Source organism: Xenopus tropicalis, chromosome 2 (genome assembly GCF_000004195.4).
Source record: "Xenopus tropicalis strain Nigerian chromosome 2, UCB_Xtro_10.0, whole genome shotgun sequence".
NCBI lineage: Eukaryota > Metazoa > Chordata > Amphibia > Anura > Pipidae > Xenopus > Xenopus tropicalis.
In genome coordinates, this window is record NC_030678.2 from 12766691 (window position 1) to 12787216 (window position 20526).

The following is a 20526-nucleotide window of genomic DNA, read 5'->3' on the forward strand; positions in this document are numbered from 1 at the left end:
AACAATAGTGCTAATGCTTTCATTTTGCTTATTATGTTTTATTCTCATTGCAGGACATTGACCTGAGAGTAAAATGGCCCAACGACATTTACTATGGCGATTTGATGAAGATTGGTGGAGTTCTGGTGAATTCTACACTTATGGGAAACACTTTTCACATTCTAATTGGTAGGCAGAGTCGCTTACAAGATCTTCTTTTGATTCTTCCACGGAATAACAAGGGTCTAGAAAGGTTCTTAGCAAAATTGTTAGTTGGCAGCGGGAGCAACCTTAAGATGGTCACTAAATCATGTTTTGTTATATTTCTTGTGTCTGTTTCTAATAGAGGGGAAGCTATGATTATATTCCCGCTGCTTTGTTTCCCTATAAAGGTGCTACTCTCAGCTTCCATAACTAGAACCCAACAAGGGCTATGGCCTACAATCCCACAATTGACCATTTTTTTGAACTTCACATGGTTCTTCTGAGGGAGGCCAGAGACCTTTAAGCACAGACACCTGCAGATACCCCCATAAATACTGCTCTGACTGCCTTATTGGTGTATTGGCAAGGGGCGGAGCTTCTACTAACCTCCATGTTTGATTTGGCATTTTCCATATGGAACTATGCTTGAAGAGTTCTTCATTGAATGTAGAACTTCTTAGGTTCCTGCGCTTGTTTCCAGTGGCAACCATCTGAGCCTAGAGCAAGCTTGATTCAAACGGGACAATAATAGTGTTTTCCTTCCTTATAGGCTGCGGGTTCAACGTCAGCAATAGTAACCCAACTGTTTGCATCAACGATCTCATCGCGCAGCATAACAAGACCTATAAAACAAATATTGAACCACTGCGGGTGGACACTTTGATCGCCAGGGCTGTGACGGCATTAGAAGGACTCATAAAGGCATTTCAGAGCAAAGGACCCGACGGTGTCCTACCTGCTTATTATAAATATTGGCTTCACAGGTGAGTGGCTCTGTGTTTGTTCCTCTGGCAGGTACTCAGCTCCCGGGAGCAGGAGTTCACTGGTTCACATACCTGAGAGTAACACAGAGATAAGGTATTGTACACATGATGGCCCCTTCAGAACTGCTATGTTATATTTATACCACTGCCTGTATCTATTGCCAACGCTTATCACCTAGATAAGAATATTGTGAGGTTCTGATAGGCATATAAAGGCATTTTCCTTAAGGTGCTAATGTAGCTCTGAAGTTACTATGGTCACAAGTGTATTTTCTCAATACTTCGAGGGGCGACATAGTGTAGCATGGAAGGAACTATCTATCAAAATCCAACAGTAGCTGTAGGTCTGCTTTGGGCACTAGGACATCAGGGTTCTTCCAGTAACACACCAGCATTTCTACCTTATGAAACCATGACCTGTGCAACCATGTCTACCCTGTATAAAACTGATTCATGAACTTCTTCTGCCTCTGCAGTGGTGCTAAGGTCCGGCTGGGTGGGGACGATGGTCCTTTGGCATGGATAATTGGAGTCGATGATTCCGGATTCCTTCAGGTTCTACAGGAAGGGAAGGAAATTGTCTCAGTGCATCCTGATGGCAACTCTTTTGACATGCTCAGAAACCTCATTATACCAAAGAAGTGATGGACACCCATAGAACTTCAGAAGGGAACATTTCATTTTTTTAAAAAACAATCATAACTTCATTTTGTTATAAATAAAACTGAAGAATATACCAGGATATGGAATATATTTTGGCAAAGACTCCAATGGGCAAGTTAGCAAGCACCTCTTTTGGATGACCGTTGGTGGGGATGATGGAGGAGGTGATCCTGCCACAGGACTGCCTGATATGGGCAGGGATAGATGGGTTTCTAATATTTTCTGCTGGTAATATTTTTAATTCTGTATAGATATAATATAGAGACTATCACTGTTCATATAAGGAGATATTGGATTGATAGTAATGCCAGAAGAGATGCCTTCATTGGCTCAGCCTTCCACAGACTGTCTTCCTACTGCATAAATATTTGCCTTATAGAATCAAAATAGGGATTGGAGTAGAGATGTGTTGCAGCATCTCAGCCATGGACTAACGAGTTTTCTAATTGTTACTGCATTTATACAGCAATTTAGGCAAGCCTGATGTCTGGGTTAGGAATGGACATTGAAGCAAAATTCTTCAACTTCATCCATTCTGAAACTTCTGGATCCTGCACATTGAGGAGCCCACGGAGCAACTGATATGGGTCAGGAGAGTGAGGGACAGAAACACTACCCTAGGGTAAGGCCTACAGTAGTAGCCTTAGGGTAAGATAATGATGGTAGGACAGAGTGGCAATAGCAGGACAAGATGGAGTCAGCAAGAGAAGATGGTGTTAGTAGAGTAATATGGTAATAGTAATGTGTTGCCACCACTATAGACAGCACTGGTCCTTTGCTGCCATGACTGGGACTTGGACTCCAATGGGACTCCAATGGGGTCCTGGGCATAGCCCTAGGGATCCTTATGCATAATCTGTACCTACATCAGGCAATATGGATGGGAATGCCATTTGGAGTGCACCAGTTGTTGCCTTTGCAGGTAGCTGTAACCCGTGCCAGGGGATGCTGGGTGCTGCAGTAGATTGGCACAGGTTGGACAATTCTTATCTCCTCACCGTGTGGGCAATCTTATCTGTAATTTCCACTATGCAATCAGTGTTACTTATGAGCACCCAAGTCTTCCCTACATTTAAAGGACCAGTAACACCAGAAAATGCCCTCGATGCACGAGCACACTGTATATGCTTGAGCTGCCAGAAAATGACATTTATTTGGGGAAGTTGCAGAACATAGATCTTTGCAAAATCTGACTACTCGAGTAATGGGCCAAATGGGGCATCCAGGTATGTGAGCTCTGGGCCAACAATCAGATCACATAGGGACCCCATGCAGACCCATCAGGTGAGGGGCCCCATACAGACCCAGCAGGTGAGGGCCCCATACAGACCCAGCAGGTGAGGGCCCCATACAGACCCAGCAGGTGAGGGCCCCATACAGACCCAGCAGGTGAGGGCCCCATACAGACCCAGCAGGTGAGATCCCCATACAGACCCAGCAGGTGAAGACCCCCCATACAGACTCAGCAGGTGAGGGCCCCATACAGACTCAGCAGGTGAGGGACCCCATACAGACCCAGCAGGTGAGGGCCCCATACAGACTCAGCAGGTGAGGGACCCCATACAGACCCAGTAGGTGAGGGCCCCCCATACAGACCCAGCAGGTGAGGGTCCCCATACAGACCCAGCAGGTGAGGACCCCCCATGCAGACCCAGCAGGTGAGGGTCCCCATGCAGACCCAGCAGGTGAGGACCCCCCATGCCGACCCAGCAGGTGAGGACCCCCCATGCAGACCCAGCAGGTGAGGACCCCCCATGCAGACCCAGCAGGTGAGGACCCCCCATGCAAACCCAGCAGGTGAGGACCCCCCATGCAGACCCAGCAGGTGAGGACCCCCCATGCAGACCCAGCAGGTGAGGGCCCCCATACAGACCCAGCAGGTGAGTATTTCCCATCCTTCCTGATCATGTGGCTGAGCCCCAATCAGCCATTGGTCGGGATGGCCAATGGTTGTGCCCAGTAACGGCTGAGCCGGTATTTCTGAATGACATGTATACGGCTCATCTGTGTCAGATATTTGAACAGTTCGGCATCATTTGCAGAAAACACAATGTTTTTATTTAAATGCACTTGCACTTTTTGTATAAAAACACTGAAATCGGACCTGAGACTGAAACTGATTGGCCGGGAGGGTCAGTACAAAGGGCAAATGGGAGAAGGGAACACAAAGCAGTAGAGCCGGGGGGTTACACATACAGATACCTGGTATCTCCAAGCACATTCACTGTATGTTTGGTGCTGCTGCTTCTTTAAAGGGGAAGTTTGGCTTCGGCTTTTACATTGTTGCACATGGAAGTCATTTCTGTCTTCATTTTTTTGTAATTGAATTATTTGCTTTTTTTTTTAACTGCTTCTGTCCATGCCGGAAAGCAGACTGATTTTGAGGCTGAATTTGTATAGAAATTTTTTTTTTTGGTAATGTTTGAATAGCATATCTTTCTGTTCAGGCATTCTTGGAATTCTGATTCATTCAAGCAGAGGACTGGTTGCTAGGAGTCAGTGCACTTAGCAACCGTATGGTGTAAAATTCACACGGAGCAGCGAATTCAGTCCAGAAAATGAATGCAGTTTGCCTTAATCTCACTAGCAGGCGACGAGCAATGTTAATAAACAATCACCTTGATTCTGTGTCAGTTAATGTCACTTAACTTTTCCCTTAAGCATTTTATACCTTCCAGCTCTCCCCCATTTGCATTGTTTCTATAATTGCCCTTTTTTGTTATATTTCTATTTTCTCCTTTTCTCATGTGCTTTTTGCTTCTTTCTGTTCTATCATTATCTGTTGCTTTTGTCCCAATCCCTTTCCCTTCTCGCGGTTACAGAGACCCCGCCCCTTTATTATTACTGAAATCATTGGCAGCACCAATCGTATGAAAGTGACTCCCATTGTGGGGCCCCCAAGGATATCGGCAGATAGACAGATACATGCGCAGATTTTATCCTTATCCGACTGAAACTTATTAGCCTGTCCCATCAACGAAACGAGCGATTGCCATTAGATGATAATTTGGAGCCCACGCATGGTCCGAAAATCATCCGAAACTGTTTTGCACGGGGATATCGGCGCGTGTATGATCGGCTTAGGGTCTGAAAGTCAAAGAAAAGGTAAAACATTTGAGTAATATTCTATATCCTTTCCTTGTGTTTGGGCTTTCACTTTTGTTTAGTAAGTAATTAGATCTCCAACAGGCTAAGGCAGGGGTGGGCAAACTTTTTGGCTCAGGGGCCACATTGACTTACAGACAGGCCAGGCCAGCGTTACGCCCAGGGCTGCCATCAGAAATCATGCTCCCCCCCTGCATCCCACCCAGCATCCTGCAGCTCCCCACCCCAGCATCCTCCCCAACATCCTCCAGCTCCCTCCCAGCATCCTCCAGCTCCCCCCCAGTATCCTCACCAACATCCTCCAGCTCTCCCCCCAGCATCCTCCAGCTAACCACCCCAGCATCCTCACCAACATCCTCCAGTTCCCCCCTAGCATTCTCCAGCTCCCTCCCAGCATCCTCCAGCTCCCCCCAGCATCCTCCATCTAACCACCCCAGCATCCTCACCAACATCCTCCAGTTCCCCCCTAGCATTCTCCAGCTCCCCCCCAGCATCCTTCAGCTCCCCACTCCAGCATCCTCACCAACATCCTCCAGCTCCCTCCCAGCATCCTCCAGCTCCCCCCCAGCATCCTTCAGCTCCCCACCCCAGCATCCTCCCCAACATCCTCCAGCTCTTTCCCAGCATCCTTCAGCTCCCCTCCAGCATCCTCAGCAACATCATCTAGCTCCCCCCCAGCATCCTGCAGCTCCGCTCCCCTCCAGCATCCTCCAGCTCCCCCACAGCATCTTGCAGCTCCTCTCCCCAGCATCCTGCAGCTCCACTCCCCAGCATCCTCTAGCTCCCCCCCAGCATTCTGCAGCTCCCCCCCAAGCATCCTTCCCAGCATCCTCCTCAACATCCTCCCTCCATCTCCCCCCCCCCCCCCAGCGACCTACAGATTCCTGCGGCTCCCCTTAGCTCAATCCTCCAGCGACAACCAATCAGGGCCCATAATTCTTTAAAGGGGGCCAGAGTCGGCGGGCTAAGGCCTAAGGCCATACTGCTGGGTGTGGGGACACGTTCTGAGGAGCTTAGTGGACCTGTTGTTTACCATCTAATAGTCTGGGTGCTGGGAGAATAAATAGAAAACTGCCATTTTAAGTATTAAGGGCCGCCCCCTGGGATCATAGGATTCACAGTGCACACAAACAAGCCAAGGCACACATACATGCTAGGCCCCCTCAGAGTTCTGCCTTTTGCTCCCACACTACTTCCTGTTACAGTTAGAGCTGCATCACTTCCTGTCAGCTGATCTCTGAGGGGGCACACAGCCCATCACTAAATGGCGGCTCAAGGGAAAGGCTGTAAAAGGGCAATATTTACTGATTGTTTGGTGAGATTCTTTAATAGGCCACTTAATATGATATAAACTATTCATTCTGGGGGTATAGTTTTCCTTGAATTAGATACGGACTGAATATTTCCACACACTCAGCAAGATGGTCAACTTTCCCTTTACACGGGTTTAACCATATCCGCAGTCGTGGCAGACACGTTATTTCCCTGCTTCTGAGCAGCTGCGTTTCTTGGCCGCAGCCTAAACCTTTCGTTACTCTAGAACCGCTCATTTTTGCCTTATTTATTTAACACAACCTGAGCAGAATACAAAAAAATAAAATAAAAAAAGAACACACAAAAAACATATAATATCCTATTGTGCAAGATCCTTCAACTGATGGCTCCACATCTCCCATTAAATGGTCCCTGCAGGCCCCGGTATGAATAGCAATAGGCTTCATAAGCCCCCGGGGGGCAGAGCTCTGCACATTGCAATCTGCTTACATATTTACTAATTTCATTGTATATGAAAGATGCTGGGAAACTTCATTTGTTTCAGATTTTGGAATGTATAAATCAGGGATGTTTTATGGATGCGCGGAGTTTATACGAGCGCCGATACACAGTAAATACGGGGAAACAATGGGCGCCGTAGCGCTGACGTTAGCCGGGGCCTGTAAAGCAGCCCTCTCAGGCAATCAAAATCATTTGTTCCTTGTACCGGCAATGACTGCAGGATGCTAATATACCCTTTAAAAGCCAAAAGCTATAACGTCTGCCTTGAAAGATACGACTGTAATACATTTCCTTGATATTGGGTCGTATAAAGCCGGAGTTTGTAATTGAGCAATAAAATATATAGGGCTGGGTTTACTTACACGCGCTGAATATTCCTGCCCGGGAATGTTTCGATTCCTACGTGTGAGCTGCCGTGTTGCTTCCCCGCATTGTGTCTGTAAACTGGAAACAGATTGTTCTGGTTTGGTAATGGCCTACAGCAACATGGCCGACTTGCCCCATGTATGAAGGCAAATGTGTGGCCCTAAGCCAGGGCTCCCCACCCATTGTGAGCAACATTTAAATGTAAATAAAATTGGGGAGCAACACAAGCATGAACAAAGTTCCTAGGGGGTGATCAGTAAGGGCTGTGATTGGTTATTTGGTCGCCCAATGGGGACTGGCAGCCTGCAGGAGTATCTTTTAGACAGTCACATGGTTCTTATGTCTCCACCTGGTTTGGGGGCACTGAGAGCAACATCCAAGGGGTTGGGGAGCAACATGTTCCCCCCGAGCCACTGGCTGCTCTATATAGTCAGCCACCTTACCTTAATATTCTGCAGAATTATCTATCATTACACAGAATTATCTGTACTATATTGTGGAACCCCCATGCTGACATACTGCTGTCCCTGCTCACACTCTTGAGTTTTCCATCATCAGTCCTGTTTATGGGGCTCAGAAAGCCTCTGTCCAATTGAAAATTCTTTCTAACTAACCCCTAAAGGTGAAGACACACAGAGCTACTTAGTAGCAGCTACTTGTCACAGCTACTAAACTCCAGAAAATCCCCTGCCATAGACAATACTGAGAATTGCCTCTGCTAAAACACATAGAGAGACAATTATTAGTAAATGATCAGCATTGTCTATTTCTGTAGCCGTGACAAGTAGCTGCTACTAGTAGCTCAGTGTGTCTTCGCCCTTAAGCTGCCCATACACAAGCTGTTAAAAGCTGCCAACTTGGCCCCTCCAGAACATAAGTCGGAAATTAGGGAGACATTTTGAAACTCAGTCGTCTCCTGACAGATCTCTGTTGATGCCCATATGATCCAATCATTTACCCATGTACCAGCGTGATTGGGCAACCTAGCCAAACTAGGGTCGGACTGGGGTGTGTGGGATCCCCTGGGGCTGTTACTCCCAGGGCCCCCGCCATCCGCACACAAGCCCCGCCCTTCCCTATGAGCGTGCATTTCTCATACTTAGGTGTGATTGGGGGAGTCTGTGTGGGGTCGACAAGGGCCTGGGCCTCCTCAATTTTTTCCTGGTGTCCCGCCAGCCTAGTCCGACCCTGAACCCAATGAGTGGCTCTATCTCCATATAACTAGCTTTCTGTGCCAATGCCACTGCTTTTGCCCACATAACAATTATCTCTCCTTTCATGGGGGATATAAACCCCCCGAGATATTCACTTACCTGAGAAACAGACTTTTTTTCTGCAAAAACAAATCACGTTTCTCCTACAGACCAATTTTTTTTCTGTTTATCAAAAAATTTGGAAACTTAAACCTGTTGAGATCCATTCAAACACTCCACTTACTCCAGAATTTTCAAGTTGTCAGCGGTAAAATCGTACAACCGGGACCCCCAAGACCCACAACCTTTTTACTTGTGAGCCCCAGTCAGATGTTGGGGAGCCGCACAAGCATGAAAAGAGTTCTTTGGGGGCCAAATAAGGGCTGTGATTGGCTATTTGGTAGCCCCCATGTGACTGCTGGCCTGCAGGAGGCTCTACTTGGAGTAAAACTGTGTCTCTGGGCTTCCAGAAATGTCAAAATGGCACCTACCACAACCCATCAGTTAATAGAGTTTCTCCAGCAGAATCCTGCATTGTAATCTGGTTTTCCCATGGGGCTAGCCATATTCTTCATTTCCCAGGGTGCCACAGCCATGTAACCTGTGCTCTGATAAACTTCACTCACACTTTACTGCTGCGCTGCAAGTTGGAGTGATATCCCCCCCCCCTCCTCACCCCCAGCAGCCGATCAGCAGAACAATGGGAAGGGAGCAAGATAGCAGCTCCCAGTAGGTATCAGAATAGCACTCAATAGTAAGAAATCCAAGTCCGGCTTGGGACTCCTCCAGTTACATGGGAGTAGGAGAAACAATAGGTTAGCTGAAAGCAGTTCTAATGTGTAGCGCTGGCTGAAAGCTCAGACTCAGGCACAATGCACTGAGATGGCGCCTACACACCAATATTACAGCTACAAATACATTTGTTGGTTCAAGAATAAAATGTTAAATAGCAGAGCATTTTTGAACTTGATCATTTCCTTTTTTTCTTTTACAATTAATTTTTATTGAAATAATAGATCATTGCAGTTACATAACATTGACCAGTTATAGATCTAGAAAAGGAGACAGGATTTGATTGGCTTCTAATAAATTGCACCATTGCTCATTGTAATTCGTCCCAAAAAGCACTGATTGAACGGAACACAACTCTGTAACTAAACAGGGAAATAACCTGCGTGTTTTATGGAACATATAAATGTGAATTCTGCTTAGAAATGTTCTCTTGAAGATGAAGAATTTCCTTCGGATTTTCTCATTTGAAGAGCTAATAGGAAACAGCCCTGTAAATGTTGCTGTTCTGGACCGTTAAAAAAATGGAACATTATCAATGAATTTCCCTTTCCTAAATCAAAACTAATGAAGTGCCGAGATGTCAGGCCGCTCGGAGATCCTATGGAATTCTGTACATTTGCTGCATTGAAACTGATCGTTTGCCGCCACATTTCCAAATGTGCCTTTGGGTTTTGGCCTGTTTTGGCCCTTTATTTTTTTTGCCAAAATTTTTGACCTCTGTTTTCCTAACCTGGAACATGGAAGATTTGTTGGATTTCTCCTACCAAACATCAAATCAGATTGTGATAGAGTGATTTGGGCCAACTGATTCTGAATCTATAACGGTTAACAATTCTACCATCACCCCATCTTCCCAGGCCCGGTGCCTTGGGGTTATCCTTGATTCTGCCCTGTCCTTCCCTCCTCATATCCAATCACTTATCAAATCATGTCACTTTCACCTAAGAAATATCTCCAAAATCCGATCATTTATCACCCAAGATGCTGCCAAAATTCTTATTCACTCTCTTATAATATCTCGCCTGGACTACTGTAACTCCCTACTAATTGGCCTTCCCCTCCAAAGACTGTCCCCTCTCCAGCCCATAATGAATACTGCTGCCAGGCTCATACACCTCTCCAACCGCTCCTCCTCTGCCGTGCCACTCTGCCATTCCCTGCACTGGCTTCCCCTACCATCCAGGATAAAATTCAAGCTATTGACCCTCACATTTAAAGCAGTCCATAACTCTGCCCCACCCTACATCTCTGAACTCATCTCTAGGTACCATCCAACCCGCTTGTTACGCTCCTCTACTGACCTGCTCCTCAACTCCTCTCTCATTCCCTCCTCACACGCTCGCATTCAAGACTTTGCAAGGGCTGCCCCCCTTCTCTGGAATTCGCTCCCACAAACTGTCAGACTTTCTCCCAATCTCTCTGCCTTCAAGAGATCTCTAAAAACACATTTATTTAGAGAGGCTTACCCTAATCTAGTTTAGCAATACCCTGTGCCCCACCTCTCACAACTCTGGTCATGCCCATTCCCACACCTTGTGTCTCAACCCTTTCTCCTTGTAGATTGTAAGCTCTTTTGGGCAGGGCTCCCTTCACCTCTTGTATCGGTTATTGATTGCTTTATATGTTACTCTGTATGTCCAATGTATGTAACCCACTTATTGTACAGCGCTGCGGGGTATGTTGGCGCTTTATAAATAAATGTTAATGTAATGAAATGAATTAATCTTATAGAAACCTGGAAGCAATAAAAGGTTTTTTTGCTGGGGGGACTGGCGCGACCAAGTTATGCCACTGCCCGGAAGCAGATCATTTAGCAAATATTGTAATGTATCTAGTTAACTGGAACAAGCTTAGTAAAAATGAACATTGGCCATTTCTATAGTAGTCAGTACCAGCTGGCCTTTTGGCTGGTCGGAGCAAAGAAATCATTGGCTTGGACTATAATTAATACTGATCAATATTTATCCGATTGGTCAAACTAACCTACCAATTAGCTGATTGGATCAGTTGCCTCTGGGAACCCTGCTGGTTCGAAAAGGTTTGTGAAAAAAATTGGCCAAACTGCTGATTAATTCATCTAAAATGTCGGATCTGTCTGTGACTATGAAGCTATGTGTAAGCAGCTGATATTATTCTAGTCCCCAGCGGACAAGGCTGTAGCCCTACATTACCCAATAGCAGAGACAGAGGTGTTAAGGAAACACAATATTATTCTTGACTAAAGTAACACTTTTTGGCATTGCTGTATGCTTCATAATGAATATTTCCTACCTGATCACATTCAAATGCACAGAAATGTGAAGCTCCAGTTGGAATTAGGACTTTAGCTCCAGAAACCTGTCACTAATAATGAGACTTGTTGGTAATTCCTTCCTGACCACAGAATGTGCCGTCATTCTCCTGCGCGCTCACTCCTGGGCTGGATCCAACCCACTGTCTCTAATGATAAAAACCCAATTACAGAATGCACCATTCCGTCCCATCAAGGCTAACCCAGGCTCCAGCATTTAGCACTACCCTCCCCCGTGCTAAATGTATGTTTTTGTTTCTAAAAAAATTCCCCAGACTAAATCCCTGGCCTACAGTATATGGTCCTATTTGCCCTCTGTGGACTAAATCCATGCACCCAGTGAGATTCTAACACCACCCTGGTACTTTAGGGCTAAATTCTGTTTTAATGAATACAGTCATTAATGTTTAAGTCATCAAATCATATTTAAGGGCTGTATGGTGTCATGTTATTGGCCAGTCAATGAGGCCTCAGTGATGGCAACCCTAGTCAGTACATGATCACGGCTTGTATGGATAGATTGATCCGATAGGGTGGAAAATCCCGTCAAGCAAGAACTGTGCATGGTTTGCACGGGGATCCAATGGATCTATTCTTATGCCTCGTTTGGATTGGATCATCCTTGTTTGGCCCATTAGTTCGGTGCCCACATCAGGCAAAGGTTCTCCCCTATGATGGACAAGTGAGTGGATCGCTCTGTGGATAGCCAGTTCTACTTGTGCCTGGGATGCACCTAATGGCTTTCCCTTTTGCTTACAACGTTGGATACTTGGGTTATGATGAATTTCCCTAAAAAGTGATGTCTATTTACATTGCTCATGTACAGCAGCTACATATATAGTCCTTCAGAGCCACGGTCCTGCCGACATCTTGGGGGGAGATTATTGCAACCAACTAAATGGAGTTATTATTTTACCCTAAACATCCACTGAATTTATAGCATTAGTAGATGCAGGAAAGCATTTTTGGGCAGCTCTAGCTGAAGTGAAGCAGGAACAAGTCACTGTATGGAACGTTCAGATACATTTGATTGGCTGATTCAGGGAGGAAGCAAAATACCAGGTATCACCAGGTTTTATTTCATTTATATAAAGGTGGAGACTTAACCAGATAAGAAACCACACTTTAGGACCAATTTAGAATTAGTTCATTCTGAACAATATTTACTATATTTATTTTTAAGAGTCTGTGTTCATCTCATCTTTCCTACAAAGAGACTGTATAGTTAGATGAATGGACCATTCCTTAAGGTCCCCAACGTAAAGATCTGCTCGCCTGGTGAGGTCGCCAAGCGAGCGGATCTTCTCCCGATATCCCCACCTGCGGGTGGGCGATATTGGGTGAATTTAGGCTAATTCGGTCGTTTGGACCTGGGGGCAAACAATTGAGTTAGAACGCCAGTAATAGGCGCAGTCGGTTCGGCGACCACATCAACGAGCCGATGCGGTCCCCGATCTGACCGATCTGAAATTTTTTAACCTCCCGATCCAGATCTGGCCGATTTCAGGCCAGATATCGGTCAGGCAGGCCCGTCGTTAGTGCCCATACACGGACCGATAAGCTGCCAAATCGGTCTAAGGGACCCATATCGGCAGCTAGAATCGGCCCGTGTATGGCCACCTTACACTTTCTTCTGAGATAAAAAGACTTGTTTCCTAAAGGTCCCCATACATGGACCGATTCTAGCTGCCGATATGGGTCCCTTAGACCGATTTGGCAGCAAATCGGCCCGTGTATGGGCACTACCGACGGGCCTGCCTGACCAATATCTGGCCTGATCTGGATCGGGAGGTTAAAAAATCTAGTTGGATAGGGGACCGCATCGGCTCATTGATGCAGTCCCTGGACCGACTTTGCCTATACCCATCATTATAATTCAATCATTTGGCCCCAGGGGCAAACGATTGAATTAGCCTGGATTCTCCCGATATTGCCCACCCGTAGGTGGGGATATCGGAGAAGATCTGCTCGCTTGGCGACATCTCCAAGTGAGCGGATCGGCCCGTGTATGGGGACCTTAAGGCTAATTAGGGCTCGTTAGCAGTAGGGCAGACATTTGATCTCTTGCAAGTATATTCAGTGTTTGTATAAAGCACAGTATGGAGAGGGTATGTTAGTGAGCAATCTATATTTATACACAGGGGACATGTATAGAACAGAGATCCAGCCCAGTGCCCCCATATTTGCAAAACTTCATGTTTTATTGAGGAGCTGAACCCCCCGTAGCTGCATAATGGCAACCTCTGTTTGATAGAAGTCTGTTTCCCATGTACCCCCCGAACATGTACCCCCCGATCAGCTCATTGTTGGTTTGCTCACCCCCTAACGGCCAATTGAGAATATTCCCAAACCTCCTGACCCGAGACGAGAACTTGGGCTTAAACTTGTGGTCAACCTCCATGTTGGACAGAAAGGAAATAGAAATGCGAGAACCAGGAAATACATTCGCCCAACGCTAAAAGCAACGACGGCATTTTGGGAAGTTGATTCTTGATCCAAAATGGGCTTATTTATCAGTTTTTGTGTTTGTGAATTTTAGGGTTTTTTCGACCGTATAAAAGAAACCTCGAACGTTTCCTTATTTATTAAAGAATACGAATATGAAAATCTCAAATAAAAACTCTGAATTTCTGAGTTTACAAACTCAAAAAAAAACGGTGAAAATCTTGAATAATACAAATTGGCTTGAATTTTGCCCGGCGCAACTCCCATTAACCTTCTACATGAACTTTGAGTTTTTGCACTTCATAAATATGGGAATAAGTTGGGCGGAACTTGAGCCACAGGTGGAGGGAGATTTGTGAGTTTGCGGGAGTTACTGTAATTAAAAAACATTTTCCAAACAGAATTCTTTATAGTTTCCCTGGGGAAAGTCCATGTATAATGCCCCAGAACACATGGCGGCATAAACACAATGCCAATGTCATATATAATACATCCCAGAACACACGGTAAGATAAATCCAGCCTCAATTTAATGTGTAATAACCCCAGGGCACATTGTACGTAAATTCAGTGCAAATTCCACGTATAACACTTCTGCCCAGTTCCTTGTAGGAAAGGTATTGGTTTGGGGAGGTTCAAGCCTTCATTAAAATCCTCCTATGATTCTGGGGAATTATATTATCGAGGGGCTAGAACAACTGATATTTATAAATGGTTAGTATGTGGCAGAGAATGCTATTCTGAGACAATTTGCAATTCATCTCAATTTGTGAGTTTTTGAGTTATTTAGCTTTTTGCTCTCCGTTTTGGAATTTTAGCAGTTGTCTGGTTGCTAGGGTCCAAATTACCCTAGCAACCAGGCAGAGGTTTGAATAAGAAACTAGAATATGAATAGGGGAGGCCCTGAATATAAAGATAAGTAATAAAAAGACGCAATAACAATAAAATTGTAGCCTCGCAGAAAGTGAACCACCCATTTGAGGAAAATGGCTTCTTGGTTGTGGCCCTTCCGCTGCTGTTTAGCCGCAGCTTCAGGCACCCTTCATAGAGCTGCTTAGAATTCATCAATAGTTAGAGAGCTTTGTGGATTTATTTCTCAGCTAGGTTGGCCAGCCTTCCCTTAAATAATGGCCCTCCCTCCTCACCTAAACAAATGATAAACGTTCAAACCAACCCAGGACCCCAGACTTGAGTCTCACTCTTAAGGTGGCCATACACGGGCCGATTGTAGCTGCCGATATGGGTCCCTTAGACTGATTCGGCAGCTTATCAGCCCGTGTAGGGGCAGCAACGACAGGCCTGAAATTGGCCAGATATCGGTCGGGCAGGTTAAAAATAGTTGGATGGGAGACCGCATCGGCTCATTAATGCGGTCCCTGAACCGATTGCGCCCATTACTGTCGTTATAATTTGATCGCTTAGCCCTAAATTCACCCTATATGGCCCAACCGTAGGTGGGGATATTGGGAGAAGATCTTAACGTGTATGAGGACCTTTACACCTATGTGGAAACATTCTCACAGTTGCCAGAATACTATTCCTTACGGCCTATCTGTATAGCACTGCTGGAGAAATGTAAACGGGACGGGATAGTCATCAAAGAACCATAAGAAGTAGACTTGTTCCATGACTTGTTCCATGACTTGATCAACGTTACAGAGGATTAAAGCAAATTGGCGACTCTGAATATGTCTCCTTCATATAATTACATTTAAAAACTGTTTGTGTGTGGGATGTGAGTTCTTAAATGACACAGTCTGCACCACTGACCTATTGGCAAGCTAGCTAGGCCTTACTGGTGTCTGTTACATGGGGTTTGCCAAGAACTAGTGCTGGATAGTCTGCCCTATCAAACCTTTCCGCTAGACTCTGTAAGAACTGCTCACAATGCTTCCTCTTGCTTTGGCATCAATGATTCCAGACTTCATTTTTATTAACAATTAAGCAAAGTCCTAATATCACCTCCCATTGGTTATAATAACCGATGTCCCAATATAATGAGGAACAGACGTTTCACGGTGGGTTTCAGGAGAAGAGACCGACGACGGACTTTGGTTTTTGTAAACAAATGAATTCACCTCTTCGGAACCATACCCATAATGTTCCGTGCCATGGTCCGTTCCTGTACACGGTGAAGTTTGGCAAGTTCCATGTTTGGACAAGACATGATGATAATTAAGCGGGACGTATGGAACCTGCCCACCCGGCTTGAAGTGCTCATGTTCCGAATTGTGGTGGGCAAATCTTGAGTTTGTTCTATCGTTATCTAGTTCATTATAACCTGAGTGATGAAAGGTAGGGTGACTGTATCTAGGTTCCTTCATGCAAAGCCGTCTTGTCTGCTCATATACCACTGGCCTTGGAAGGAGATGGCTTAGCTGCCCAATAGTCTTTGCATGGAGGCATTCGGATTTCTGCAGGACGGAGTTACTGAGGGAGTTGGGAAAGTGCTTTTCGTTGGCAAATGTTTTCTCCTGCTGGTACCTGCTGAAAGACAGCTTATTTTCCTCCTTCACGCCGTGGTACGGTGGTGCTGCCCGGTTCTCGGATTTATTAGTTTTCATTGGAGCCGAGTGGTAGAGTTCATCTTTATACCTGGCACTGGATCTTGGCATGGAACAGTCTGTAAATCCATCAGGCGGACTGTCTAATGCACTGAATTTTTTGGTTGCTGCTAACATTCACGCCATGAAATAGAAACAAAAAGGATATTAGAGAATATTGGGGGACCTGGTTTGAACAGAAAACATACTTATATCAGTATGTACATTTGCAATTACAAGGGGTTAATGAGATTTATTTCTATTTTAGAGAGGTTTGGGTGAGAAAGAAATGCTGAGTAAAGATTGGGATCAAGTCAATCTCCAGGCAATACAACCTGCCCTGGCACCCCGAGCTGCTACTGTCATGCCCAGGGGAAACATTGCTTTGGGATATGCCATTGGGGCTGCGTGCCTAGCCTACTTACCAAGCCTACTCTTACACCTTTTCTGAATGGTCTATCTTTTTTATAGCAAGTGCTCAGCAGACCGCAGGACTACTAGTCACGTGGCCTACTCAGGCTGATTCCATTTGACTGTGTAAGATAAAGGGGTACTGGGAAGTTCTAAATAGGGCAGATATTGGGTGACTGCTTGTGCCCCTATGACCTCCTCAATCTATGGTGCCCAAGTCAAATTACAGACGGGGTCTCCCAGCCCCAATATAACTACTGCATATAGGTTTGCTTTCTAGTGTAATATGGAAGCTCTACAGCCTATCATGCTCATCATGAAGATGAAGTTCAGAAACAGCTGCGGATCCACAGGGTAAAGAAAGTGACCCAATGGGGCAGAAACTCTTTGAGAGGCTTCATAGGAACATGCATCAAACAGAACTTTATTTATGGAGCCAACAAGAGTTTTAACTCATGCTATATAGCATTTATTCCAGCAAGTACCCCCTCAATAAGCTCCCACATCAGCCGAAGGAAGTCTCCTAGTGTAATAATAAAGGAGAATAAGAATAAGACATACCATGAATGTGACCTACCTTCATAATTATGTGCCAAGTTGTGCCGGGCTTGGTTTACTGATTGATCGTGAATATTTTTTGGAGGAGATCCTGGAACAACTGAATTGGTATAGTGCCAGTGGCACTCCCCGCCAGTCTGTAGGGTGCTAAAGAAAAATCTTGCCACTTCACAAGGGGAGGAGCTCTGAGGCTGCCCATATCGAGAGGGCACCACCTGTTTTTTGCTGCTAAGAACATGGGAGTCCATAGGAAAGTGTCCATAGTGGTAAGGGAATGGCAGGCTGTACGTTGGGGTGTATAACAGTTCGCTGTTTTCTGAATGGTTGCTCTGTTCTTGGTTAGTGGCAGTGTTTATTGTGGGGCTTCCTTTCCAACTTCCATATTGGGAACAATCCAGTTTGTCACCAATGAATGATGTATATGGCTGAAAAACAGGGATAAAAGGGTATCAGTTATACCATTCTGGCATGGCCACATGAAATATACATTTATATATAATTGCTAAATTAATTAGGTGTGTAATAGCATTTGCCGTGGTCTATTCTTCCTTTCCTGTAGGACAGGGAACCCCTCCAACCGAACTTCAATACATCATGATAAGTATGGAGTGTAGTATGTACACTATCAGAATAGGTTTTCAGCCACTTTTTAAAGGGTAAGTATATGATAACTCAAATTATTGGATGAACTCATGATAAAAGTAGCCCATAGGAATCAAAACCCGAGTTCTGTAAGGCAGAAATGATAAGGAGCATTACCTGGGGATATGGGTTTGCCCTTGGTTTGGACTTCACTTTGCCACTTTTCACCTTTATGGGCTTGCGGGCTTCCTGGGAGGTAGTCATTGGGGTCCGACAGGAAAATGGAACCTTTGATACTGTAACTTGCTCCAACGAAAGCTGTAGCTCCTTGTACTCCACATCCCTGCAGGGAAAACCAGAGAAATCTGAATCCAACAAGCAGAAAAGTGAAATGATGGTGCATTTTGGTAGCAGGCAAATTAAAATGGATTGTGAGTTCTGTAGTCCAGGGCTGCTTTTGTACATGTAGTGGCATCTTAAAATGGCCATAGCATCAGAGCAAGATGGCACTGAGGTCCAACCCCAAGGCTTGCCTTTCTTTGCACCAAAAGCTAAACATTCTGCTAAATATTTGGCTTATCTTTTGTTATAAAGAGGCAATAAAGTCACCCAGAGGTTCAGGTTTGTATTGGATACTGGATAATAGTTGACAGCCTGCCCAGGTTTCCTGCAATTACTGCAATTAGCCTATTGGCACAAGACTCCTGAAGAGTTTGACCAATCAGTACAGATGTGCTACAGCCAATAGAGACCTGAAACCCAGTGCTGCCCTACAAACAAGCTGGGCTCCTGCCAGTAACCCATAGTGACCATCACTGCAAGTAGAACAGTAAAAGCAAGCATTTGATTGGTTGCCAAGGGATACTGCCCAGCTGCAAAGTCACCCAATGTTGACTACTTAGTGATTTAAATAATATGTAACAGTAGTCGCCTGTCCTCAGCCTGCCTTCAGCCTGCAGCCTCCCAATCCCACAATTCCCTGCCCACGGGTTGTCAATAAGGAAAGGAACATCAGAGTGCAATGCATTGTGGGTTATGTAGTTCATGCATGCCATCTGTAAGCTGCAGAGAAGTTGTTACAATTTGTAACATCAGTGTTTTAGTCCCTCCTCCCCTGCCAGTATTTTACATGATGCAGAAAGTGTAGAACTGTTTTGCAGCTGGATTTCAGTCCTACTTTTTGAAGGAACAGATTACAGGGATAGGGATATTAGGGGTTTCTGTGTTAGGTGGGGCTTACTAACAAATTTTGGTTAAATAGCTGGAGTTCCCCTTTAAAGCCAGTCTATGTAGAGAGAACTGTGTATACAAAATCCATGCAACCACCAGCGCACTTGGGAGAGGATTATGGTGGCTACACTCCCCAGGTCCCTACACAGCCACACTGGCTGACAGTTACACACAAACAAATGGAACCAATGCCAGAAGCTCAGTACTTACGTGAGGACGTAGTTCACACTCACTATGCAGTGGGGCCTTGAGGAACGGCTGTTATGGACAATGGTTGCATAGCTCTGAACCCACACCCAACCTCCGTTCTTGGAGAGCAGCCTGTAGTATTTGGTAGTGACTTGCCCTTTCACCAGCACTGCCGGGAAGAACATAAAAATCACATAAATTAAGTATATTGGTACATGTATAGGACCCATTATCCAGAATGTTTGGATCTCCATACCTTAAATCTACTAAAAAATCAATAAAACATTAATTTAACCCCATAGGATTGTTTTGCATCCAATAAGGATTATTTATATCTTAGTTGGGATCAAGTACAGGTACTGTTTTATTATTACAGAGAAAAGGGAATCATTTAACCATTAAATAAACCCAATAGGGCTGTTCTGCCCCCAATAAGGGGTAATTATATCTTAGTTGGGATCAAGTACAGGTACTGTTTTATTATTACAGAGAAAAGGGAATCATTTAACCATTAAATAAACCCAATAGGGCTGTTCTGCCCCCAATAAGGGGTAATTATATCTTAGTTGGGATCAAGTACAGGTACTGTTTTATTATTACAGAGAAAAGGGAATCATTTAACCATGAAATAAACCCAATAGGGCTGTTCTGCCCCAATAAGGGGTAATTATATCTTAGTTGGGATCAAGTACAGGTACTGTTTTATTACTACAGAGAAAAAGGAAATCAGCTTTAAAATTCTATATTATTTGATTAAAATGGAGTCTATGAGAGACAGGCTTTCCATAATTCGGAGCTTTCTGGATAATGGGTTTCCGGATTAGGGATCCCATACCCAATATTTATGTTGCTTAAACTTTACCCATAAGCCTGGAGGGCAACCCTTGGTGGTTACCATAGAAGAAGAGTTGGAGGTTAGGGTTCCTGTGTATGCTGAATATATAAAACTGCATGACTTACAGAGATGGTGAGAGTATCGGAGGTGGAACACGTCACAGCCATGTACATGATGGTAAAGGGTTTTCTCAATAAGGTCTTGAGGTTCATATCCAGTTAATTCAGCCACTCTGCAATGGAAGAGCTGAGCAGTGAGCAAATAGCTTATTGACAGGGTTCCCCAAAGGGAAAAACAGTGAGATGCTCAGATACTCAGCACTTGGGGGCCGAGTGTTCCTTATCTAGATTTCACACTGAGAATGCCTTACCTGGAATCCAGGAATATGAGTTTAAGGTCCAGGCTTGCTCTGAACATGAACATGTTACTGTGCAGCTTGATCTCTGTGATGGCGCTGGGGGGCAGCGACTGGCCCACAGCCACAAGGCCCACAATCTGATAGCAGGAGTCATACAGAGAGATGTCCAGCATATACTGACGGATTTTCAGATACCCACTGCAGTGAATCACCTGCCATATAAATAGGAAATACATTACCAGCA

The 20526-nt window shown here is 45.0% G+C and overlaps 2 protein-coding genes across 7 annotated transcripts in view; one reads left to right on the forward strand and one right to left on the reverse strand.

The window, feature by feature from the left end:
- The window catches only part of hlcs (holocarboxylase synthetase (biotin-(proprionyl-CoA-carboxylase (ATP-hydrolysing)) ligase)), a 92779-nt gene extending 88546 nt beyond the window's left edge, over positions 1 to 4233 (forward strand). For 3 of the 5 annotated variants that reach the window (XM_004912115.4, XM_004912116.4, XM_004912117.4), the window contains exons 10-12: positions 54 to 168; positions 734 to 947; positions 1424 to 4233. In XM_004912115.4, coding sequence (XP_004912172.1) covers positions 54 to 168; positions 734 to 947; positions 1424 to 1592 — 498 coding nt within the window. In that variant the 3' untranslated portion in view covers positions 1593 to 4233. The remainder of the gene's footprint in view (positions 1 to 53; positions 169 to 733; positions 948 to 1423) is intronic. The other 2 variants (XR_004221203.1, XR_004221204.1) reach the window with 2 other exon arrangements.
- A 10822-nt stretch (positions 4234 to 15055) lies between these two features.
- The window catches only part of sim2 (SIM bHLH transcription factor 2), a 52332-nt gene continuing 46861 nt past the window's right edge, over positions 15056 to 20526 (reverse strand). Inside the window, exons 6-11 of one of the 2 annotated variants that reach the window (XM_031896553.1) lie at positions 20295 to 20494; positions 20050 to 20156; positions 19111 to 19258; positions 17848 to 18013; positions 17108 to 17513; positions 15056 to 16247 (exon numbers count right to left, since the gene is read on the reverse strand). In XM_031896553.1, coding sequence (XP_031752413.1) covers positions 15535 to 16247; positions 17108 to 17513; positions 17848 to 18013; positions 19111 to 19258; positions 20050 to 20156; positions 20295 to 20494 — 1740 coding nt within the window. In that variant the 3' untranslated portion in view covers positions 15056 to 15534. Of the gene's footprint in view, positions 16251 to 17107; positions 17514 to 17847; positions 18014 to 19110; positions 19259 to 20049; positions 20157 to 20294; positions 20495 to 20526 lie in introns of both variants that reach the window. The other variant, XM_031896552.1, reaches the window with a different exon arrangement.